This window comes from Melospiza melodia, chromosome 1 (genome assembly GCF_035770615.1).
Source record: "Melospiza melodia melodia isolate bMelMel2 chromosome 1, bMelMel2.pri, whole genome shotgun sequence".
NCBI lineage: Eukaryota > Metazoa > Chordata > Aves > Passeriformes > Passerellidae > Melospiza > Melospiza melodia.
Window position 1 is genome coordinate 130,940,827 of NC_086194.1, and position 19,881 is coordinate 130,960,707.

The window sequence follows — 19,881 nt, forward strand, 5'->3', positions numbered from 1 at the left end:
AATTACTTATTTAGCCATTTATTATGGGTAAGCCCCAAAATCAGAAGATGCAATTCTGGAAAAAACAGTGCTCTATAAAACCATAGTTGTTACACTCGAACAGCGATTATTAAACCACTAAACTAACATCAAAAGTTTTTTGGTACTAAAGCTTCTCAGTGCCCTCTAACATCTTCCTACAAAAGAGCAGCAAAAAAAGAACTTTTTTTTTTTCTTCATAAAACAAAGATGCTTTATCCAAAAAACAAATAAATTGACTTTTAGAGTCAGAAAACTGTGTTTTTCTCAGTTTGCTTGTTTTCTACGAGTAGGGAAGAGTAAAATCAAGGTGTCAGATAAAATGGTAGAGTAAAACATAAAGGACTCAGACTTTATGAGAGCAACTTCTAAAACCCCTATGCATGAAGCAGAAATTCATTGGGAAAGAGAAAAAAACAGGTTAATTTGTAGGTGAGTGGGCAGAAAAAAAAAATCAGGAAGTCACAAAACTGCTTGCATACACTTTTTGTTCTCCTTTCATTGAAGTTCTCCATGCACAGGAGAAGAGAACAGGCTTATCTTCTACTGTAGTATATCTATCTCCCAAGAAGAGAAAAGCACTGACATGCCAGTGACCTTTGCACAAACTTGAGCATAGCAGAGAAAAAAGATATATACTTCAACAGAACACCTGAGCCTGCCTTCACACACCAAAGTTGTGAGATGCAAGAATAAAGATATAGCCTTGTATCACCTACACATGATGGTGGCAGGGGTGGATTCTGCCTCCAGTTCCCTTCTTTTATCATCTTTACTTTTAAATCTCAGTACAAACTATTTCCACAGATTCAGTGTAAAGCAGCAATGATGGAACCAATGATTGGGTAGCAATTAAGGCAAAGCTGGAATATGTCACCATCCTGTCCTCAGTGCTACGATTGGAATGGTGAAAGCAGACTGGACCCTAATGGAGCTGCAGACTCATTTTGTGCTGGTATCTCATTCCTCCAGAATGTTCATAATGCTGGCTTTGCCTTCTGCCTCACTCCTGCTGTTGTTTGCTCAAAATCTAGTATGCCGCTACTTGTAGTAACATGTTCTAAACCTTTCACAAGACTTTGCTCCACTCTTCATAAGTTATTATGACAGTAGCAAACAGTATTTCCTGCTAAGTCTCTTTCTAGTCCTAACAATTAAGCCATAAAATAAAGCTGTCAAACCCCTGGACTGCAGACTCTTAAGATACTTCCATAAACAAAACAGCAGTCAGTAAAACATGGCATTGCTTGAACACTTTCTGTCTGACCATGGAAATAAAATAAAACATGAAATAAAAGTTAGAACAAACAAAACCAAAAAAGTCTAATTTCTTCTTATGCCATACCATGAGACCCAACTTCAAGCAAGGGAGACAATGACAAGTTCTGAGGAGAGATGAGATGGAATCAAAAGATCCTTTCTGACAGGCTAAACTCTTAATCCAGATTATCTTAACTTGGGTATTTAGCAAAATAAACTAGATGGGCAAAAGGGTATTTTCTTTTTGTACTAAAAAACCAACATACAGATTTTAGTGGTATCCTCAAAAGAGGAGGAGACACTTCTATCCTGCCCTTTCCACCTTCCCTCCTGCTTAGAGCTGAGGTAACCATCTCATATAAGAACCACAGCACAATGCTCCCATTCAGCTGAAACTTGTCTATTCCACTTAAATATAAATAATGATGATGATGAAAGAAAAAAAATTGAATTACTAAGTAAAAAAAAAGAAAGGAAAAAAACCCCAAAACACCTCCAACACTGTTCTTAATAACATGCAAATTCCCAAAGTCTTCATTTTAACTCCTGCTTCAAGTAGCTGCAAACCTGTTTAACATTTTATTAACAATTTTTTAAAATAAATTACTTCATAAGTTTCTCGATAGGCCTCTATCAGCCTCAATTAAAAGTGCACTGCAATTCCTAAGGATTCCATTTGCTTTAGAAAAAGCCATATGGTTTCTTATTTTCTGACCATGGCCATTTCCCCAAGGAAACCTGCAGACAGAAGCACAGGGAACTAGACAGGCAGTGACTCCATTGCCTCAGAATCACAATGTCAGATATGATGATGTTCACTGGATTTAAGGAATGACCTTCCACCTTTTGCTAAGATGCAATCACATCTTTTAGAAGAAAAGAGAGTGAGGAAGAAATTCATCGAGATCTGCCTTGCTCCTCATAGGTGGTGTCTATCTTTGACTAAATTCATGTGCACTTTTGGAAACCAGAAGGGTTCCCCACAGATGACCACAGGCTTATCAGTATAATTGCATACACAGCTCAGGCTGCTTGGACAGTCATGCCTGGTTTCCCTTGGTAATGATGAGCTCCATCAAAACAGATGTTACAAGATTCTACAGCTGGACTAATCACTGAAGATGACTAAATTTTATAGTGCAGGAGCTTCAGACTTCACCCAGGACCTCATACATGCTCTGGCTTTCAGATGCCATACAAGGTTACAGCCTTTAAATACCTTCCTGGAGAGGGGCCTGAGTTAAAAGCAGACTGTGCCAGGTTAACCTGCCAGAGTGTAGATACGTCCATTGCAACAGTAATGTGTGTTTGAAGTTGCAATTGCTGGAAGCAAACAGCCCCCAGCAATGGCCCATGACAATAACACTGCTCTTTACATCAAGAAAAAAGGTTGAGAAACACTTCAAAAGCCCAGCATTAAAGGAGAGACAGAAAGATTTTAGTTTTAGAGACTACATGAAAACTGTGCCTCATGGTGAACAACTGTAGCTATATTGACATGCACATTAGAATGCAGTATTATAATTAAAGGTCATGGTATGCAGCAATCATTTACTGTTCTCTCCTTTAAAACTATGTTTTACTTTCCAGACTTAAAGGAAACATTTCTTATCTTGTGCAATTCTTCAGTAAGCCAATTATACACTTGAGTTACTAAACATAATGCATATTAACTTAGGCTACCATACATCCAGAGGGACTTGAGGTGTCCAACTTTCTACCAGAAATTTCATCTGGTAGAAAGAAAAAAAGCCAACTTTTTGCAATTAGTAGGTATCGGGTCAAAATGAGCACGTACGTTGTCCTTGTTAACTCATTTTAATGCCTCTCCTAGGCATTTATGATCAGTAGCATATATTTCTATTTGAAAAATCCCACAATGAAGTTTTTGCATTTTAGGAGTGCCCTTTGCAATACAGACATAACAAACCATTTATTAATCCAGGTAAAATAATGGCACAATGTAAGTATGACTGGTGAGCTCAAAAGCCTGTTTTCTCATACTATATTAAAATAACATTTTTATCCAAATGCAAAAGAGACAAAATCATTTGAAAAAAGGAGGCTTGCTGTATTTAGTGAAATAAATAATGAAAAAGAGATAAAGCTATATAATAACTTTTCAAAATAAAATATATGGTGCAGGAAGTAGCAATAACAAAAGAATCTAATAAAAAACCTCAGTGCTACAGAGACTTCACTGCAGTCATACAAAAATCCAGCAGGCTCACACATAAGTAATGATCTAAAATAATTTATATGTGCATGTAACTATTTGAATTCATACAACCACATTTGCAGAGCATTTGCTGATGAATACTTTCTACGTGATTTCTAGTACAAAGACCCAGACCAGGTAAGTTAAACTTAGGTATGTGTTTTTTCAGCTATGCAAAATTTCACAAACTTCAATTTAGCCCTAAATGGTTGTAGAAATTTCTGCTGCTGTGAACAACTAGGTCTTACTGGAGGGTCTGTTTCCTAATATAAGCTCAATAAAAGTACATATAAATGAAATGTATATACATAATTATGTGTACATATATGCATTAAAAACTATGAAAGCCCATGTTTTCCTTGCACAACAAATTTTCAGTAAATAGTAAAATATTTTGGATCAGATTTTAAGGTTGTTACAATTTGCCAACTCCCTCCACGGCGCCCATGATCTTTTTGTAAAAAGAAGAGATTACCACACATACTTACTGGCTGAACTGAGGGTTAAAAGTAACAGTGTCCACTGAAATGTCATACTTGTTTAAAGAGTGCTACTAACACCAGTTTTAAAAGCCATATTCTGAAGTAACTGAACCAAGCATTCCTTAAATAATATACTGTAGTTGTTCATAGGGTTATCTAATCTCCAGTTATTTATCTAAGTTTTTTCAGGCAAGAAAAAAACAAACCTTACTTTCTTAAAAAGCACTAATGTGTCTCTGTGTCTATAGGCATGATAATAGGAAAATGTTAAGTATCCCTGTTTTGACAACCAAGATTTTTTGAAGAATAATACCACTATCTTCACAACTTTTCCTATAGCAAAATAGGTATGGACAAGATGAATATTCTGAAAATTTAACTTCCACAAAGAAATAACCCTTTTCAAGAAATATTTCCCTTTTAGCACTCATGTTTTCAAAGCAAATACGATAGAAAAACTACCATTTTTATCTCAACAGCTTCTTCTGATCAAAATTCTGCAGCAGATACAAAATTATCTATCTATCAGAACATGCCAGCCAAGAGATCCTCCTAGCTCCATTCCTTTGCCCCTGAGTTTCCCACTCTTGACTCCCAAGAGAACACCATCTTGTGCAGGTTAAATGGGACATTGAGGAAGCATAATGTATTTCTTCCTTCAGTACTAGCCCATTAATTCAAATATATTTAGAAACTAGATATTTTCTTCAGTGACTCATGTTACAAATCTCTAACAAATTTTGTTTATCTGAGGATTGTGTTCTTCCTGAAGTCTTTACTCTATATTTAATAATCTTTACTGCATATCTAATTAATCATATACTTAAATGAACTCTAAGCATCAACATGAGTTTCACTAGGACAAAAAGAGGAGACAAATCTGCATATTATTGGCAATATAGAGTGGGCAGGATGACAGCAAGTGTGAAAGAATGTATTGATGTGGGGGATGATTCTGGCCTCAAAATTTGTAAAGAATGAGATGGCTTTGATTGTCATCTAAATTCATTATAGATTTTTAACACTTTTTGATACATTTTTCTTGCATCGGAGTTGGAATTGATTCAAATTGGAAAGTGAACATTAGGCTATGTTCTTGTCTTAGCTATAAATGAGTGGCACATTAAGACTCCTCCCCATCTTTGCCAAGCTTATTTGTGTATTTGCAAGAGTGATGGCACAAGCAACAACACACAGGCAAAAGAGCCTGTGTGTCTGTCAATATTTGGGTGATGAGCCTAGAAAAGGTTCATTAGAACAATCTGCCCTGAAGCAAAAGAAGATACTGCTCATATCAGCCAATTTGAGACCCGCTGTGCAACTCAAAGTACTGAGTAAATCCAGCACGGGGGTTCATACACAGGCAGAGGCTACAGCTAGTCAGAACATTTTCCAGAGAATGGAAGTTTGTGAGAAAAAAAGTATTCCATACAGATAAACAGTTTTTCATAAAGATTTCATGGAGAAGTGTTGGGATACATGATTTGCTTAATGGCCATGAGAAAGACTAACAATCTCCCATTTAGTCTCCCTTTGTTCTACCCCACTAAAACTTAGGCACTAAAGTTACAAAATCATTACAAGTTTTCATTTTTACTCCACAGGCAATGAAGATAGGAGATAAAACCTTAGTATGATTAAATGTTGTTCTCTAGATATCACTCATGTGTTATCCCTTTCTAAGTATGCTTAAGGATTTTAACACTCCTGTTTCAAAGCCCTGTAAAAAAATTAGATATACCCATTCAAGGTATATCTATGCTGCCAGGCTACTGAAAGCCAGTGAGTAGCATTAATAGTCTTTGGATCCAGGACTCATATCCTATTACTGCTGCTGTAAAAGTGGTAAGCCAGTTGGTCATCAGATACTAATTAAAAAAAAAAAAAAAAAAAAAAGAATGTGTGACCAGTAAGATCAATGACTAAATTCTATGACATATGCCATTTCTTCACCCTCCCTACCATAGGCCCTCATGAAAAACACCATCCGAGTAAGCTAGCTAACTTAATCTGTCTTTATCTACAAAATAACATCCTTGCTTCTCCTTACCCACACAATAGAAACGACAGCGAAAAGCCCTCAGGGGATTACAGCTTCTTAAAGCAAACTTGTCAGTTTTAATTCAGGTTAGGTGCCTGCATAACACAATCATGAAGAAACCAAATCAGTTCCTTTCAGATGTTGATAATTCACTGGTAGGAATTCTCTTGGCCATACACACTTAACATTCATATGGATTAATTCTTGTCCAGGTTTTGGTGAGAAAGAGTTCATTATCTTCCTAGTAGCTGGTATAGTGCTGTGTTTTGGATTAAGTACGAGAATAATGTTGATATCATACTGATGTTTTAGTTGATGCTAAGCAGTGCTTATCTCAAGTTAATGATTTTTCAATTTCCCAGGCTCTGCTGGTGAGCAGGTGCACAAATGGCTGGAAGGCAGCAAGCCAAGGACAGCTGACCCAAACTGGCCAAAGGGATATTCTGCTCCACAGAGAGGATTGCTCAGTATATAAACTGGGGGGAGCTGGCCAGAAACTGTCAAATGCTGCTCAGACACTGACTGGGCATTGGTCAGTGGGTTGTGACCAACTGTATTGTGCATCACTTGTGTTTCTTAGATTTTATTCCTCTTTCCCTTTTTGTTGTATTCTTTTCATTACAATTATCAGTAGTAGTAGTAGCAATATACTTTAATTTATTTCAATTGTTAAACTGTTCTTATCTCACTCAACCCATAGGTTTTACCTTTCTTCCATTCTCCTCCTGACTCCACCAAGGCAGAGAGGGGAGTTAGAGAGTGGCTGTGAGGTATTTAGTTGCCAGCTGCGTTTAAACCATGAAAATTCTACAGATACATAATAGAAGTGATGAGATGGCCATCTGCAAATATACCTACATATATATCTCCATATTTTTATATATATCTATATCTAAATATATATCTAATATTATTTACATACTTTTTTTTCTATTTGGTCATGTAGACCATTCTTAATAAATTATAAAATTGATAAAAATCATGTCTGATGGAGAACTACACCATTTTTGCCTGTGTGTCAGCACAATATATTGCCTATACATATATATTCACCCATGTACATCCACATACACTTAATGTACGTATGCATCATATTTGTGTAACAGAGCATACAAATCTTCGTATGGCATTTAAATAATGATCTGACAAACATTAGACACATCACATTAAGTGCTTAGCTGGGAAAAACCTTTAGTTTGGCCTCACAAATCTTTTTCTTTTCTGAACTACATGCTTCATATCTGGACCATGTGGAAGCATCTTACCTTGCTTCCATTTTCTCTTGCCTCCCGTTCCATCTTGAGATCAGAAATTAGGAGAGTCTTGTATTTGTTCTTTCCATTACTGCTGTGATCATCTAGTCTGTATTCCGAAGTCAGCTGAGCAGAGAGGGGACTGTCACTCAGGTTCAGAGGCTGCTCATCCTGCTCCAGATTTGTTTTGCCATTACTGTTGGTTTCTGCCATCTCCCTGCAGTGTGTTCCCCCTGAAGCATTGGAACTGTGTCCCACGGTCTCATTGCCATTAAAACTCTCTGCAGCTGAATCATCTATTAAAAAAGATACATTTTCAGTCACATGCCACATAATCATCTCTGTCCAGTTCAAAAATAATTTATATATTCACAATTTTTTTCAAAACAGAATGAAAGCTGTTTCTATTACTAGCATCAGTAAATTTCTGTAAAAAGTGCAAACACACTCCTCCATGTTTTCAAGTAAAAGCTTGAAGTAAATCCATAAAATATTACTAAGTAAAGGGAAATTGTCTGGGCTGACACTTTAGCACCACTGTGTCCATAAAGGATAATCACAAAGGATTTTTAGGGACGAAATGATAAAGTCTGCCTTGATCAGTCTGGCTGTCCATATGGCTATGGATCTATTTAGATTCTTATACCACATTCATTAGTGCACTATCACATATTTGTGAAATCAACAGAGGTGCACATGGTACTGAGAGAAAATCAGAATCTCAGGTTTCAAGTGTGCAGAACAGCACGTGTCATATCCATAAATATCTTTTTGCAGAGATACAGTGTAAATGAATCTGATGTGTTCACTGCTGGCAGCAGAGATTACACTAGAAGAGCTGATTCCTGAAATAAATATCCTGTCTTCATTTTGTTCAGGTGCCCATTCACTTCTTTCATTCATTGTGTGTTATAATATACTTTAAAATATTGATAAATAGTGGACTAAACTATAAGCCTGAACACTCCATCCAGAAACTCTGGATGTGTCATTGTTACCCTTATGATTTTACAGTTGGATTGTATGATTTTAATATGTGTCTTCACTTACAGATTTGTGTATCTTGTCTATACTGGAATTTGTCACCTGTCCTACCACTCAGCCCTTCTTTACTTCTAAACAATCTTTTGGCCAACAGCCTATTTAGTAAAACATTTTATTTTTCAAAGGATTAAATGGCAGTAGAATTTGGCGCTCACTTTGCCCTCTTCTTGTTCTCTAAAGCACCTCTGAGCTGTCAATTTACACTGTTTTGCTCATGGTGCAAACACCTGCCCAGGACTCTACAGGCATTTGCTTATTGCAGACTATGAAGCTGGAAACAAAACTGAGGGGTCAGTAGTCAGGAATGCATTCAGATTGAAACTGGAGATATGAAATGAGATTGACCTTCATATATTAGCACCTTAATATACCATCTTTTTTAGACCCTTCTAAACAACTTCTATGAAAAAGGAGGAAACACATTTATACACATGAGGAATTCAAAAAACCCATCTGGACACATGCTTTAACAGTTGTGCTCAGAAATACTCATGCTTTAACTACATGATTAATCAAATTGTTGACTCACCATCATTATTACAGTAAAAAACAACTATTCACCGCTCTCAGATGAGATTTTTAAAAGAGAAGAAAATAGTGGATAAATGGGTAGTGATCTAATTCAATTGAATTAGAAAAACCAGAGACAAGCTATCATACATCATTCTCTTTCTGCACTCCAAAAAAAATTTTATGCCATAAATATATACAGGACTGGGCATGCAGTATGAACATATTTTTTAAAATTGCTTTGTTTTGTAAACCTGGGGGAAAAAAAATCGAATTTTCTAACAATACAAATTAAGAGTCATAATTTAAAAAATTGTATTTGAGGACCATTTTTTGTTTTTCTAAAACAGCTGTATAACCAATGGCTACAATAAAAAACAGCCAACTGTGCTTTGGTATGTATCACTTTTACATTATCTCTTGGGAATACCAATGTATATCCAATAAATTACATAACATTCCTAGAATAAGACTTTTAAATGTGTATACCAAACAAACTTGTAACAGAGCAATGCTGCTTGAGGATTTCAGCTATGTAAGTGAATAAAATGATCAGGATTTATCCTTAATAAACCTTATATCATGCCCTGAGACTTTTGTCTTCAAGGCCATAACATATAAAAAAGGCTAAAATTCTAACATACTCTCAGAAATAAATCAGCAGTTTTACTACTCCAAAATAGAAAATGGAATTCTAATATAGAGTCTTTATTTTTTTTAAAGAAAATAGACACACTTCCAACTGATTTGCTCCGAGATAACAGAAAGAAACCCAGATAATTTTTAACAGAGAAACACTTTGATTACTGTTGTGTTTAAGACTGTTAGCAGATAATTGGCTTCTTGATTAACAGTTTAAAAAGTGACAGTTAGTTTCAAATTAATTAAATCAGTTACTGAATGGGTCACTGAGTGAGGGATGCTCTTCCCTTTGAAGGGCTCAGAAAATTCCCTGCTGTCGGCAGCAAAGACAGAAACAAGTGAGTAACCAGAGGATACAAAGAGCCACCGAAAAGGTGAGGGCACTGCCTACCCAGCAGCACACACGTCCGATCCCTCGGGAATTTCTGTGTGCTGGCACTCCAGTGTCCGGCTCATGCAGTGCAGAGGAACCACCAGCAGGACACAGAGGGCTGGATGGCAGTGGTGGGAGCTGTGCTAAGAGCTAGATCCAGGAACAGCCAATTCTCCAGCACAGACGTTAGTTTTGCCCAGCAATAATGCTTTAATTTCTTTTTTTTTTTGTTGCCCTGTATGACACATGGTTGACAACTAAACCTTACAAATGTGTGAGAATGTTACAATGAGAAGAAAAAATAATCTCATGTTTGTTCTAAAACATGACCACTCAATGTTGAGTAAATGTGATCAAGCATTGTAATACTCTGAAACAATAGAAAAGTTTTATAAGATTTCGGCTTTTCTTTGCAAAAGTTTAGCTACTTGATGGCAAATCTTGGTTGCTACTATAAAGTCAAATATCTGTTCTTACAGTAATTTAACCTTGCTTGTTAGAGATGGGAATTTTTTTGTCAATATAATGGTCAGGAGAATGGCCACAATGGGTATGGTATAAATTGCACTTTTGTCAAGTAAACAGAAATATGTATTTCCATAAAGGAGATGAAGAAAAAATAGAAAGTGGTTTAGCAATAGTTTCTCACAGATGTTACCAAGGTAACCAGATTACAAGGTTTAGTACATTCCTCCTCCCTGGGCAGCTGTCTATTTTTGCTAAGAATGAGGCTAGTTTAAAGCAAGAGTTTCTCAGAAGGTATCATCAGCACAAAACACATCAGGAATGTCTGAGTTTGGGGGAAAAGGCAAGAAGGTCTTACCCAGGAGAGGAAAGTGATGTTCATCCTTGGATACAGGCAACCACAGCCCAAACACCTCCTGGGCCTGCAGGGACTGCAAGCACTCATGGCTATCACAGGGATGCCAAGGGGCAAGAGCAGATCCATGGAGACCTGTCCCTCACACCACATTCCCCAGTGGCCACTGCCTCTGCCAGGGGCAGGAGGTGAGACCTCAGCTCCTGACAGCACCTGGTGCAGCTGCTGAGTGGGGCTGCACCTAAAGCAGAGACTGCACTGGGAGCAGCAGCTTGCTCACAGTTTCCTCACCTTCATCTATCACAACACCTCAGAAACAATGAACTGATAATGCCAAAAGCCTCTTCTCTTACCAAGTATTATTTTCCCCTACATCCAACAGAGGCAGAGATGTGGTGGCTTGGGAAGAGCTCAGGGAAGAAGGGGCTTTGTCCAACTATGGCCACTGGTCCCTGCTCCTTGTTGGGAATTCATAGAGATGAGGTCCACCCCAGAGGCAAGGTCTACCCCAGCCTGGTGCACAAGGGGCAGCAGCCATGAACCCACTGCAGAGCTGCCCTCCCACACACAGGAGGCTCAGCAAGCCACAGCATTCCTCTCTGGGCTCACTCCAGCCTCCCTTCCCACAGCATTAAACTCCACTGAGGCCACATTTGCAAATCCTGTCCCTTGTCTGAACCATCCCTGCAGGGTGAATTATATGGAAAGGCTTCCAGAGAAGCCTGCCTCAGACACTGGGAGCTGAGAAGGGGGAGGGAGCAAAGGGGCCCCATGCCCTGCATTGGGTATTAGGGCAGTCATAAAAGAGGCTGTGGGATGAGCTCACATCTTCATCACACCCAGGAGCTGCTTTTATCCACAAGTATCAGCAATGACAGCTGATAGTCATCAAATGCTGCTTGCTCAGGGCAGGACATGTCTTTGGGAACTGTGCAGCTGTCAAGCCTTTATCCAAGAATGCTGGAAGGCTGGAAGTAAATCTACAACTGGTTTTGTTACTTAAGCCTGAAAAGGGAATCTATCTACAAAATATGTATTCATATCTGAAAACAGCAAACTGGGGCCTCCTTCACCTATGCAGAGATCCTCTTCCAGGGATTAAAAAGCATCACCCAAAACATCCTAAAAGCAGAGGGAAAGTATCTTTGGATGAGGCAGCAGCCACATTCTTGCTGAAGCACAGGACACTCTCTAAGCTCAGGCACAGACTTCTCACTCATGGACCAATATTTCCTAAACCTCCTGGTGCCAACACCTCCTTCTTTCACCTTGCACACTGTTCCACGCTGTTCCTGTGCTCTGCTCTGAACAACACCCTTTGGACACCTTTAGTCCAAGTATTCTCCATGTCAGAGGTAATCAATAGAACAAGGGGTACTGGCTTTAAACTGAAGGAGAGTAGGTATAAATTAGATATTAGGAAGAAATGCTTTACTGAGGTACTGAAAAAAGTTGCCACAAGAAGTTGTAGATGCCCCATATCTGGGAGTGATTAAGGGCACAGTGGGCAACCTAGTCTAGTGGAACCCTGTTCTACAGATCTATGATTCTAATTCTCAAAACAAGATCTACAGTGAATTTTTGACTTCAAGTTAATGTCTTATCACATTGCATTACAGCTTCCAGTTCCTCCTTCCAGATCCCACTGAGACCAGCAAGATACAAAGTGACACCAGATTTATTTTTGAAGACATGAGAATTCCAGATTCCTGCTGTGAACTTTCCAAGCTCATTGCAGTAATCACTGTGTTGGCTTTTCTCTCTGCTTTTGAAGGAAATTTGGAAATGGGGGAAGAAAAGACAATGCCAAAGAAAGCCCAAGCAAACAGATGCTCTGAGTTTTGATGCTTGGAATTATTGCATTCTTCACTTCAATTCTCTGCCTCAGACATTCACATTATCATGGCCTAAATCTCCACCCCAACCCAATTTCCCTGTACATCTTAGATTCTGCAAGGTGATATCATTGGCAGCTGGTATTTTAAGGACACTCACATTTAGAGCACGAAACTAGGTCTTAATTTATAGGAATGTTCTTCTACTTTCTCCTACGATGTCTAGATTTATGAATGGGCCAACAACATATACAGCTAGAATTAGAGATTCTTTTGTAACAAGTTAACATACAGTTGTTCTACCCTAAAAGAGCTGTCTTCACACTAGATATGTCAAATGCTCAACACTGTTCTCAGTAAGAGTTCTTTCTTGAGGAAAGCAAGTTGAAGTGTGCACCAAATCTTGCTGGAATAACAAGTTCATCAAACACTTGTTTTCTGAGAGCACATATTTAAGATCTGAATCCTGATATAAGTGTCACTGAAGTACTGTGAATCGCTAACCAAGGTACAAACATATTCTCTCACTTGTCTCCTTGAGAGAAAAATCTCCAGATGTTCTAAAGGAGCTCTTAGCTATCAGTTTCATACTCTAAATCACCCAGAATTCTTCATATTTCTCATATTGCAGGTAAGACAGGAATGAGTTAGCAAGCCATTCTACATTAAGACAAATCTCTGAATATATCCTGACCCTCTCTCATATTACCTCTCAGATGAGAATGCAATTAAGATTTGGAACATGCTTTAACAGTTTATACAGCTGAGATTTCAGCTACCTGGAACATATTTACTAGTCAGGACTGGGCTGTAGCTCTAACAGCAGTAGTGTGGCACAGTCCTGCAATCATACAGCCACATGGAATTTCAGCTCCATTTAAAAGGCAGATATCCTGCTTAGGAACCAGTCAAAACCAAGAGAAAGGCAATTAACCTTACAACACCTTTGGCTGTTTTGAGACAGTCTGACTGCATGAGAGGACCCTACAAACCAAAACTGCTCCTGATAATAATGAGTCCGATTAATCACATAAAAGAACAAGGCACTTGTTGGGTTCATTCTCCTCTAAGGAACAGAGATGGGGGAGGGCCCACATGCAGACAGACACTGATGACTGCAAACTCTGAGGTAGCAGGCACTCAGGTTAAATGAACATTTTGAGTGGGCTGCTTGTCGACAGAGCATCTCTGAGAGCAGCAAGATGGGTAACTGTTCCTTCTAAAAGGAGGAGATTGGAAGTGAATGAGCTGAGTGGGATGAGTGAGACTGAAACTTCTTGCTGTGCAAATGCAGGCTGTCATAACACCCACTCTTAAAGATTGTCTACCAAAATCCTGGATGATGGAGGTTGCTTTAATCTTGTTGGGCTGGATACCATCAGCCCAGACCTTGAAAACACCACTTTACACCCTTAGCAATCCAATCTATTTGAACATGGTCACATGCAAAGGCAGTACTGCCGACCAGAGAGTGGCAGGTTCAAGACCAATTTTGAATTGCCGTGCTGTTCTCCTTAACCTTTTGGCTTCAATAGTGCATGTACTTTATTTTCCTATGTTAAAATACAACTTTAATGAAAATAACATGCTGCAGAAACAAACATTATAAACTTAGTTAAATCCCTTCCACAATTCCACTACACCAAGGCAATCTTCCTAATAGGGATTAATGAAAAAAAACCCACTCTTTTGGTAGCAACAGACAGCAGGCAGTTTTGGAAGAGGAACACCATGAAATCAGACAAAAGGTGGTGTACAGTGCTGACTCACAGAAACTTCTGTAGTATAAAATATTATAGAGACTTTTCTAAATGAACTGATAAAAAGGCAAGGACACATTTCACTCCCACCACTTTTCACAAGGACTGTTTAATACTAATTTGTCACAGTTATGTATTTGGTTATGCTTCATTTTCATCACAGGTCATGTTTGAAGCATAAGTTCAGAACATAACTTAAAAGCCAGTCCAAATCAACCCTATCTATTCATCATCTCATTCCCTTTCACATTGTTATACAGAACAGGGGTTGAATTAATGGAGGTACAAAGGTGATCTCAGACCTTCCCATTTCATAAAGCATAAGAATGGCCATAGTTTGTGAGATAAAAAATCCATTTAGTCCAATATCCTATCTCCTAATCAGTGGTTATTAGGAGATGTTTAGAGAAAACCATATACAATTCTTCCTCCTGTGGATTCCTGAGCCCTTAATAATTTTAAATGCAATTTTCCTGAGCAGGATGTGGCTTCTAGTTATGTGCTGATGCCCAACATGCTTTTTCCTTCCAAGTAACCAGCCTTTCTTTGAACCTGTATTAATCTCTCAAGCACCCTTCTCTCCTCCTCAAAATAAATTACTGTCACTCTTTCTGTTTCCACTGTCCTGTATCAAGGAAACAAAGCAAAGGAATTAAGAGGTGGGCAAGAGCCTTTCCAGAGGACAGAGCAGGGTGGCGTGCACAGAGCTCAGTCCTTTTATTCCCAGTGAGACTCTGTTTGGTCCATTACAAGAACATGTATTAATTATCCTCTTCAGTTAACCTCAATAACAATAACAGTTCTTTTTCTCCTTCTGACATATATGCTTTCCTGATGGCATTGCCTTCTGTGAATTCAGCTGTGGAACCCACTGCATTGAATTTAAATCTGAAATGTCCATCACTTTCAGTGATACTTATCAAAAAATTCCTTACTATTATTTTCAGTGGTGGAGGAATAGGACAGGAGCTACTTCATACAATCACTCACTGCATGAGTTTATGAAAAGAAAAAGGAACAGAGAAAACTGATCCTTAGCCCTGTCAACAAGAGTACGGTAAACCTGATATACACATGCACATACACAGTGGAATCAGCATTAGCCAGGCTGTAAATCTTATTTCATTATTAAACAAACATTTCAGTAATTCACAATTTTCCATGGGTAAACATCTCTTCTTGTTGGAGGCACAAAACAGGAAGCTATTTTATTCAATTATAATGTTAAATAACAGAGCAGTTAACAACTGCCACTCCATGACATCAACAGCCATCAGAAAAATAATACTGCCCTGTCAGTCACAGCATTATAGAAGGGCTCATTTATAAAGCTTCATGAGTGACTTGCACATTTACTTTTTTGCCTGCAGAGTGACTGTCCCTGCATATGCCCAGCAAGGAGATGTCTATTAGGAGGGTACTGCACACATAAAAAACCAATTTGAAAGCTCACTGGGTGCACAGTGCCCTTATTACCACTATGTATCTAGCTCTTCCTTGCTCTTTGGCATTTACACTTCAGAACACAGAGCCCTTACTGCCTCTGGAGAGAAAAATCCCTGGTTTTCCCCTTGCTCCAGAGAAACCTCCAGGGTGCTTTTTGTGGCAAGGACTCCATCAAGCAGTTCTCAAGGCAAAAAAACTGCAATTCTTCTAAAAGTTTCTATGACTCATATAGGATCATATTTGACAGGCAAAAATGTCATCTGGCAGCAAGAACGTGGCTTAGAGCTCCACTCCTGGGCAAGCACTGCAAGAACAAGCAGTTCCTTCTCAGGAAGGACAATTCTCAGCCCGACAACCCTGAGTGGTGCCAGAGGTGTTGTCTTGTGCTCATCCCAAAGAGGACTCCAGACTGCAGAGCAGTCTATTAATAAGAATCTAGGAACTGAGGAAGCATGGGAGACAGGCAAGCAAATAGGGCTCAGGCAGGCAAATAGGACTCTTAGGTTTGAGAGTCACTAAAATTCCGACCCTGCACAGAACACATCAGCAACAAAGATGTTTGAGATTGCACTGTATTGTGAAAGGGAGAAATATGAAGCCTTTTCTATACAAAAGAGGTAACCTAAGAGATCTTGCACTCTCCTCTCCCTTGTCCAGCAGGAAGAGGCTTATGCTTTAGCAAAAGCAGCAGCTGCCACTGTTCCTGGCAGCATGAAGAATCTGGTGCTGTGCCAGTAGCAGACAAAGAGTAACATGTAGGTGCACATTTGGTGCCAAAACTGCAACACAAATGGAGCTGAAAGGAATTATGTTAAATTTATCTACCATTTGGACCTAGCATGGGTGTGTAGTGTAGAATTTTACTTCATCAGGATTTGCCAGAAGACAAAAGCAATGAGGAGAGATCAAGTTGGAGTCAGTAGAAGAAGTTCTGCACAGACTGGATGCCCCCAAACCTGGAATTTCTAATCAAGCCCTTTAAAATATACCCCACCAGGTTTAGTGTGTTGTGTGGGTTCAAACAGTGATGTCAGTCTGAATTTCTTTCTGGAAGGGTGAAGCCCTGAGCACAAGCAAAATAAGTAATTGTTTGACAGCTCTGCATCCCCTCAGCAAATTGCCGCCTGCTCTTCCATAAGAGCAGAGGCTATGGAAAGGCTCATTATACCCCCTTCATCAGGAAGGGAGAAGCCATAAGAATAAACAGAAATGGCTGCTTTGAGCATTATATGTCCTTAACAACATTTAACCCACATTCTGACCTGGGTGCCCAAAGTTTACAGAACAAATTGCTGGATTTGCCTGTTTACTGAATTCCAGAAAGCTTAGTAGAAGCTTCCTCTTGAAATATGAAAAAGCATATGTCTGTTAATATTGTGCTTGTCACTAGATGACCATAACAGAGTAGAAATAAGGAAAAAAATCTTACCTACCAAAAAAAACAAAAACCAAAAAAACCCCAAAAAGACCACCAAAACAAAACAAATAAACAAAAAAAAAAAAAAAAAAAAAAAAAAACAAAAACAAAACAAACCAAGAGAGAATTGGTAAAATATACTGATACATTCCCAGATGTACAAAAACAAAAAGCAAGAGCTCTGCTGAAGTTCAATGGATTCTAGTATTGTAATTCAAGTTTTATTTCAGAACTATTTTGAAGAAGACTTGCAAGTATTTTTTATTTTTTGTTTGTAATTTATACACATTGTCAGTAGTTGCCAATTGCTATTTAGGCACATAAAACAAAGAGCAACTGAGATCAAAGTGCCCTGTCAGTCCAATATTTTGAGTATCTCTATAATAATAAAAATAGTTCAATTGAGTTGATAGCATAACTTTCAGTAACAATATTTCTCTAATAGTTCAGACTCATTAGAGTCTTCATGATCATCATTGTCAGTCTATAGTTCAGAATTTCAAAATTACAATCTAATTTTCTTGTTTGGTTTGTTTTTTACACAAAAAAGTATCATCTAAAGACTTGTATTATTTAAATTAAAGCAATTTTATTGTTACTTGTAACTGCATACTAAAAGTTAGGACATGAAAACTCCTCAAAAGAAGTGAACGCATTTCCTATAATTTTCTTTTTTTTTCCCCTAGTTTTCATTTTATAATGTTAGTAAAATGAGGCAGGTTTTTGCAAAACAATTGTTTTTCACTCTGGAACAATTCTGTCAGATCCTTTCCACTCAGTTGTCTCCACTCACATTAACAGAGGAAATTTTCAGGAAAATTCCCTACCTCAGCAGAGAGTAAAATAAGTGCCTCTGATAGTCACATACAGAAATTCAGTTTAAAAATAGGTAATAAACACACAATTGGGAAGAAGTAGAAGAAAACTATGTGGAATAGGAAGTAGGAGCTTACAGCCTTTGTTCTTCTGTGCAGCGTCTAGTCTTAAAGGTGAATTAAAACTTCCTCAATACATTAGGAAAGTGGATGTTAGCAAATCTGAGAAGCCAGAACAGTAAATATAGAAGTGTAGGACTCCACAATGGTTGCTCTTTCCTTATTTAGTGGCTGTGATGCAATTAATGTTTTTGCTGAGACAGAGTCTCTGTGAGTCAAGTATACAACTCTATTACAGATAAACCATAAGTTCAGAAATTCAGTGAATTCCAGAGCTTGGAAAGCTGCTATTACAAACTTCAGCAAATAAGCATGTCTGAGGGATATAAATTACATGTCCCATTTCAATTCTGCTTGCTTTTGATTCTGCCACTTTAAAATGCTTATAAGTGCCCATGGCAGCATGTACATTACTGTTTCCTGCTTTGAGTGTGCCATGGGAAACAACAGTAAGTGGTCTCCTCACTGATTAAATGAAAACACTATTCTGGTCACACAGGACAGCACTTGATAAAAACCTTGGTCTTTCTTCATCTGGCAAGCAACCATTTTTGAATGGTTATACCCATTATGCCTTTCCTATTGCATTTTTTACTGTATCAAGTCTAAGTTAAAAAAATTCAGCACCTCCAGTGCTTAAGTGCCAGTCCAAAAGAATGCAAAAGGTGGTGAGAGTCAGCAGTGCTAAAAAAGTCAGCAATGACACCGGGACACAAAAATACTGCCACTGAGGTAAAGGACAGAGCCTATTTAGAGCCTCTCTAGCATGCTGACTACAATTATAAGGCAGAAAAAAAAGCAGTGCTGATGATAGACCTCCCTGTGATCTGAAAAAGCTGTTTCAAGTAGCAAATGTCAAAACTGCCAAGTGAGATGTATAGGCATTATCAAAATTAAGACATTAGAATCTGCTTGGAAGTTTACAACAGTTTATGTTTTTTCCTACTACAGAACTGTATGAACTTAGGAGAATCCTGAAATATGTAATATAACTTGGGTTGAAAAATGGCAGATTTGCAAACTCTATCCACAAATCTCTACAATGTGAGAAGATAGCAGATCTCCCATGAGGTATTAACACTACAGGAAGGTGTCTTCTACCTTCATTAAAGTCATCACTTTTAAATCTCAATTGCCTCATAATCCTACAGATGTTGATTTCCAATGTGACTGAAAAGAAATAAAACATGTTTTTCTGTTTGCAGAAACTATTTTCAGGAAAAAAAAACAAAGAATCAACCATTTTTTTTCATCCAAGTCAGTAACTTTATTCACAATTCCCAAAATATAGATGAGAATTTGGTTATACATTGGCTAAAAGGGGACTAGAATAAGAGGTATATGAACACAAAAAAGAAAAAAAAAGAAATAAAGGTTTTACTAGATGGTAAGTTGTCACAACACTCCTGTCAGGCCAAGGAACTATGATTCAGAGCTCAGAAACTTCACAAAGGATCTAACAGATAGTTCTGGCATATCTACTGCTAATCCTCACCAGACCTGTGGACTTGAAATGTTCACTGCCAAGCCATCTGACTAAGCAATGCATCTCTTGTTTCAAACTCTCCCTCCCAGTGCTATGCACTGGACTCTGCTTGGGTGGGGAACAGAGCAAGTATGAGAGTGTGTAATGAACAGCACTGGAAATGAAAGATTAAAAACTGAAAACTTTTGCATGAAGGCTGTCAATTTACACTTCCTTTCTGGGAAGCTAATGACAACAAAAATACTCCAGGTTCTTGAACTTAATACTATCTAGCAACTTTCAAAAATTTTGTTCTCATTAAAGGCAGTCAGTTTGCCCTTAATGAAACATCACTGAGAGCC

The 19,881-nt window shown here is 38.2% G+C and overlaps 1 protein-coding gene across 5 annotated transcripts in view; it reads right to left on the reverse strand.

The window, feature by feature from the left end:
* NOL4 (nucleolar protein 4) overlaps nucleotides 1-19,881 on the reverse strand; it is a 187,445-nt gene that overhangs the window by 72,205 nt on the left and 95,359 nt on the right. For all 5 annotated transcript variants that reach the window (XM_063168213.1, XM_063168221.1, XM_063168205.1 and 2 more), the window contains one exon: nucleotides 7,285-7,568. In XM_063168213.1, coding sequence (XP_063024283.1) covers nucleotides 7,285-7,568 — 284 coding nt within the window. The remainder of the gene's footprint in view (nucleotides 1-7,284; nucleotides 7,569-19,881) is intronic.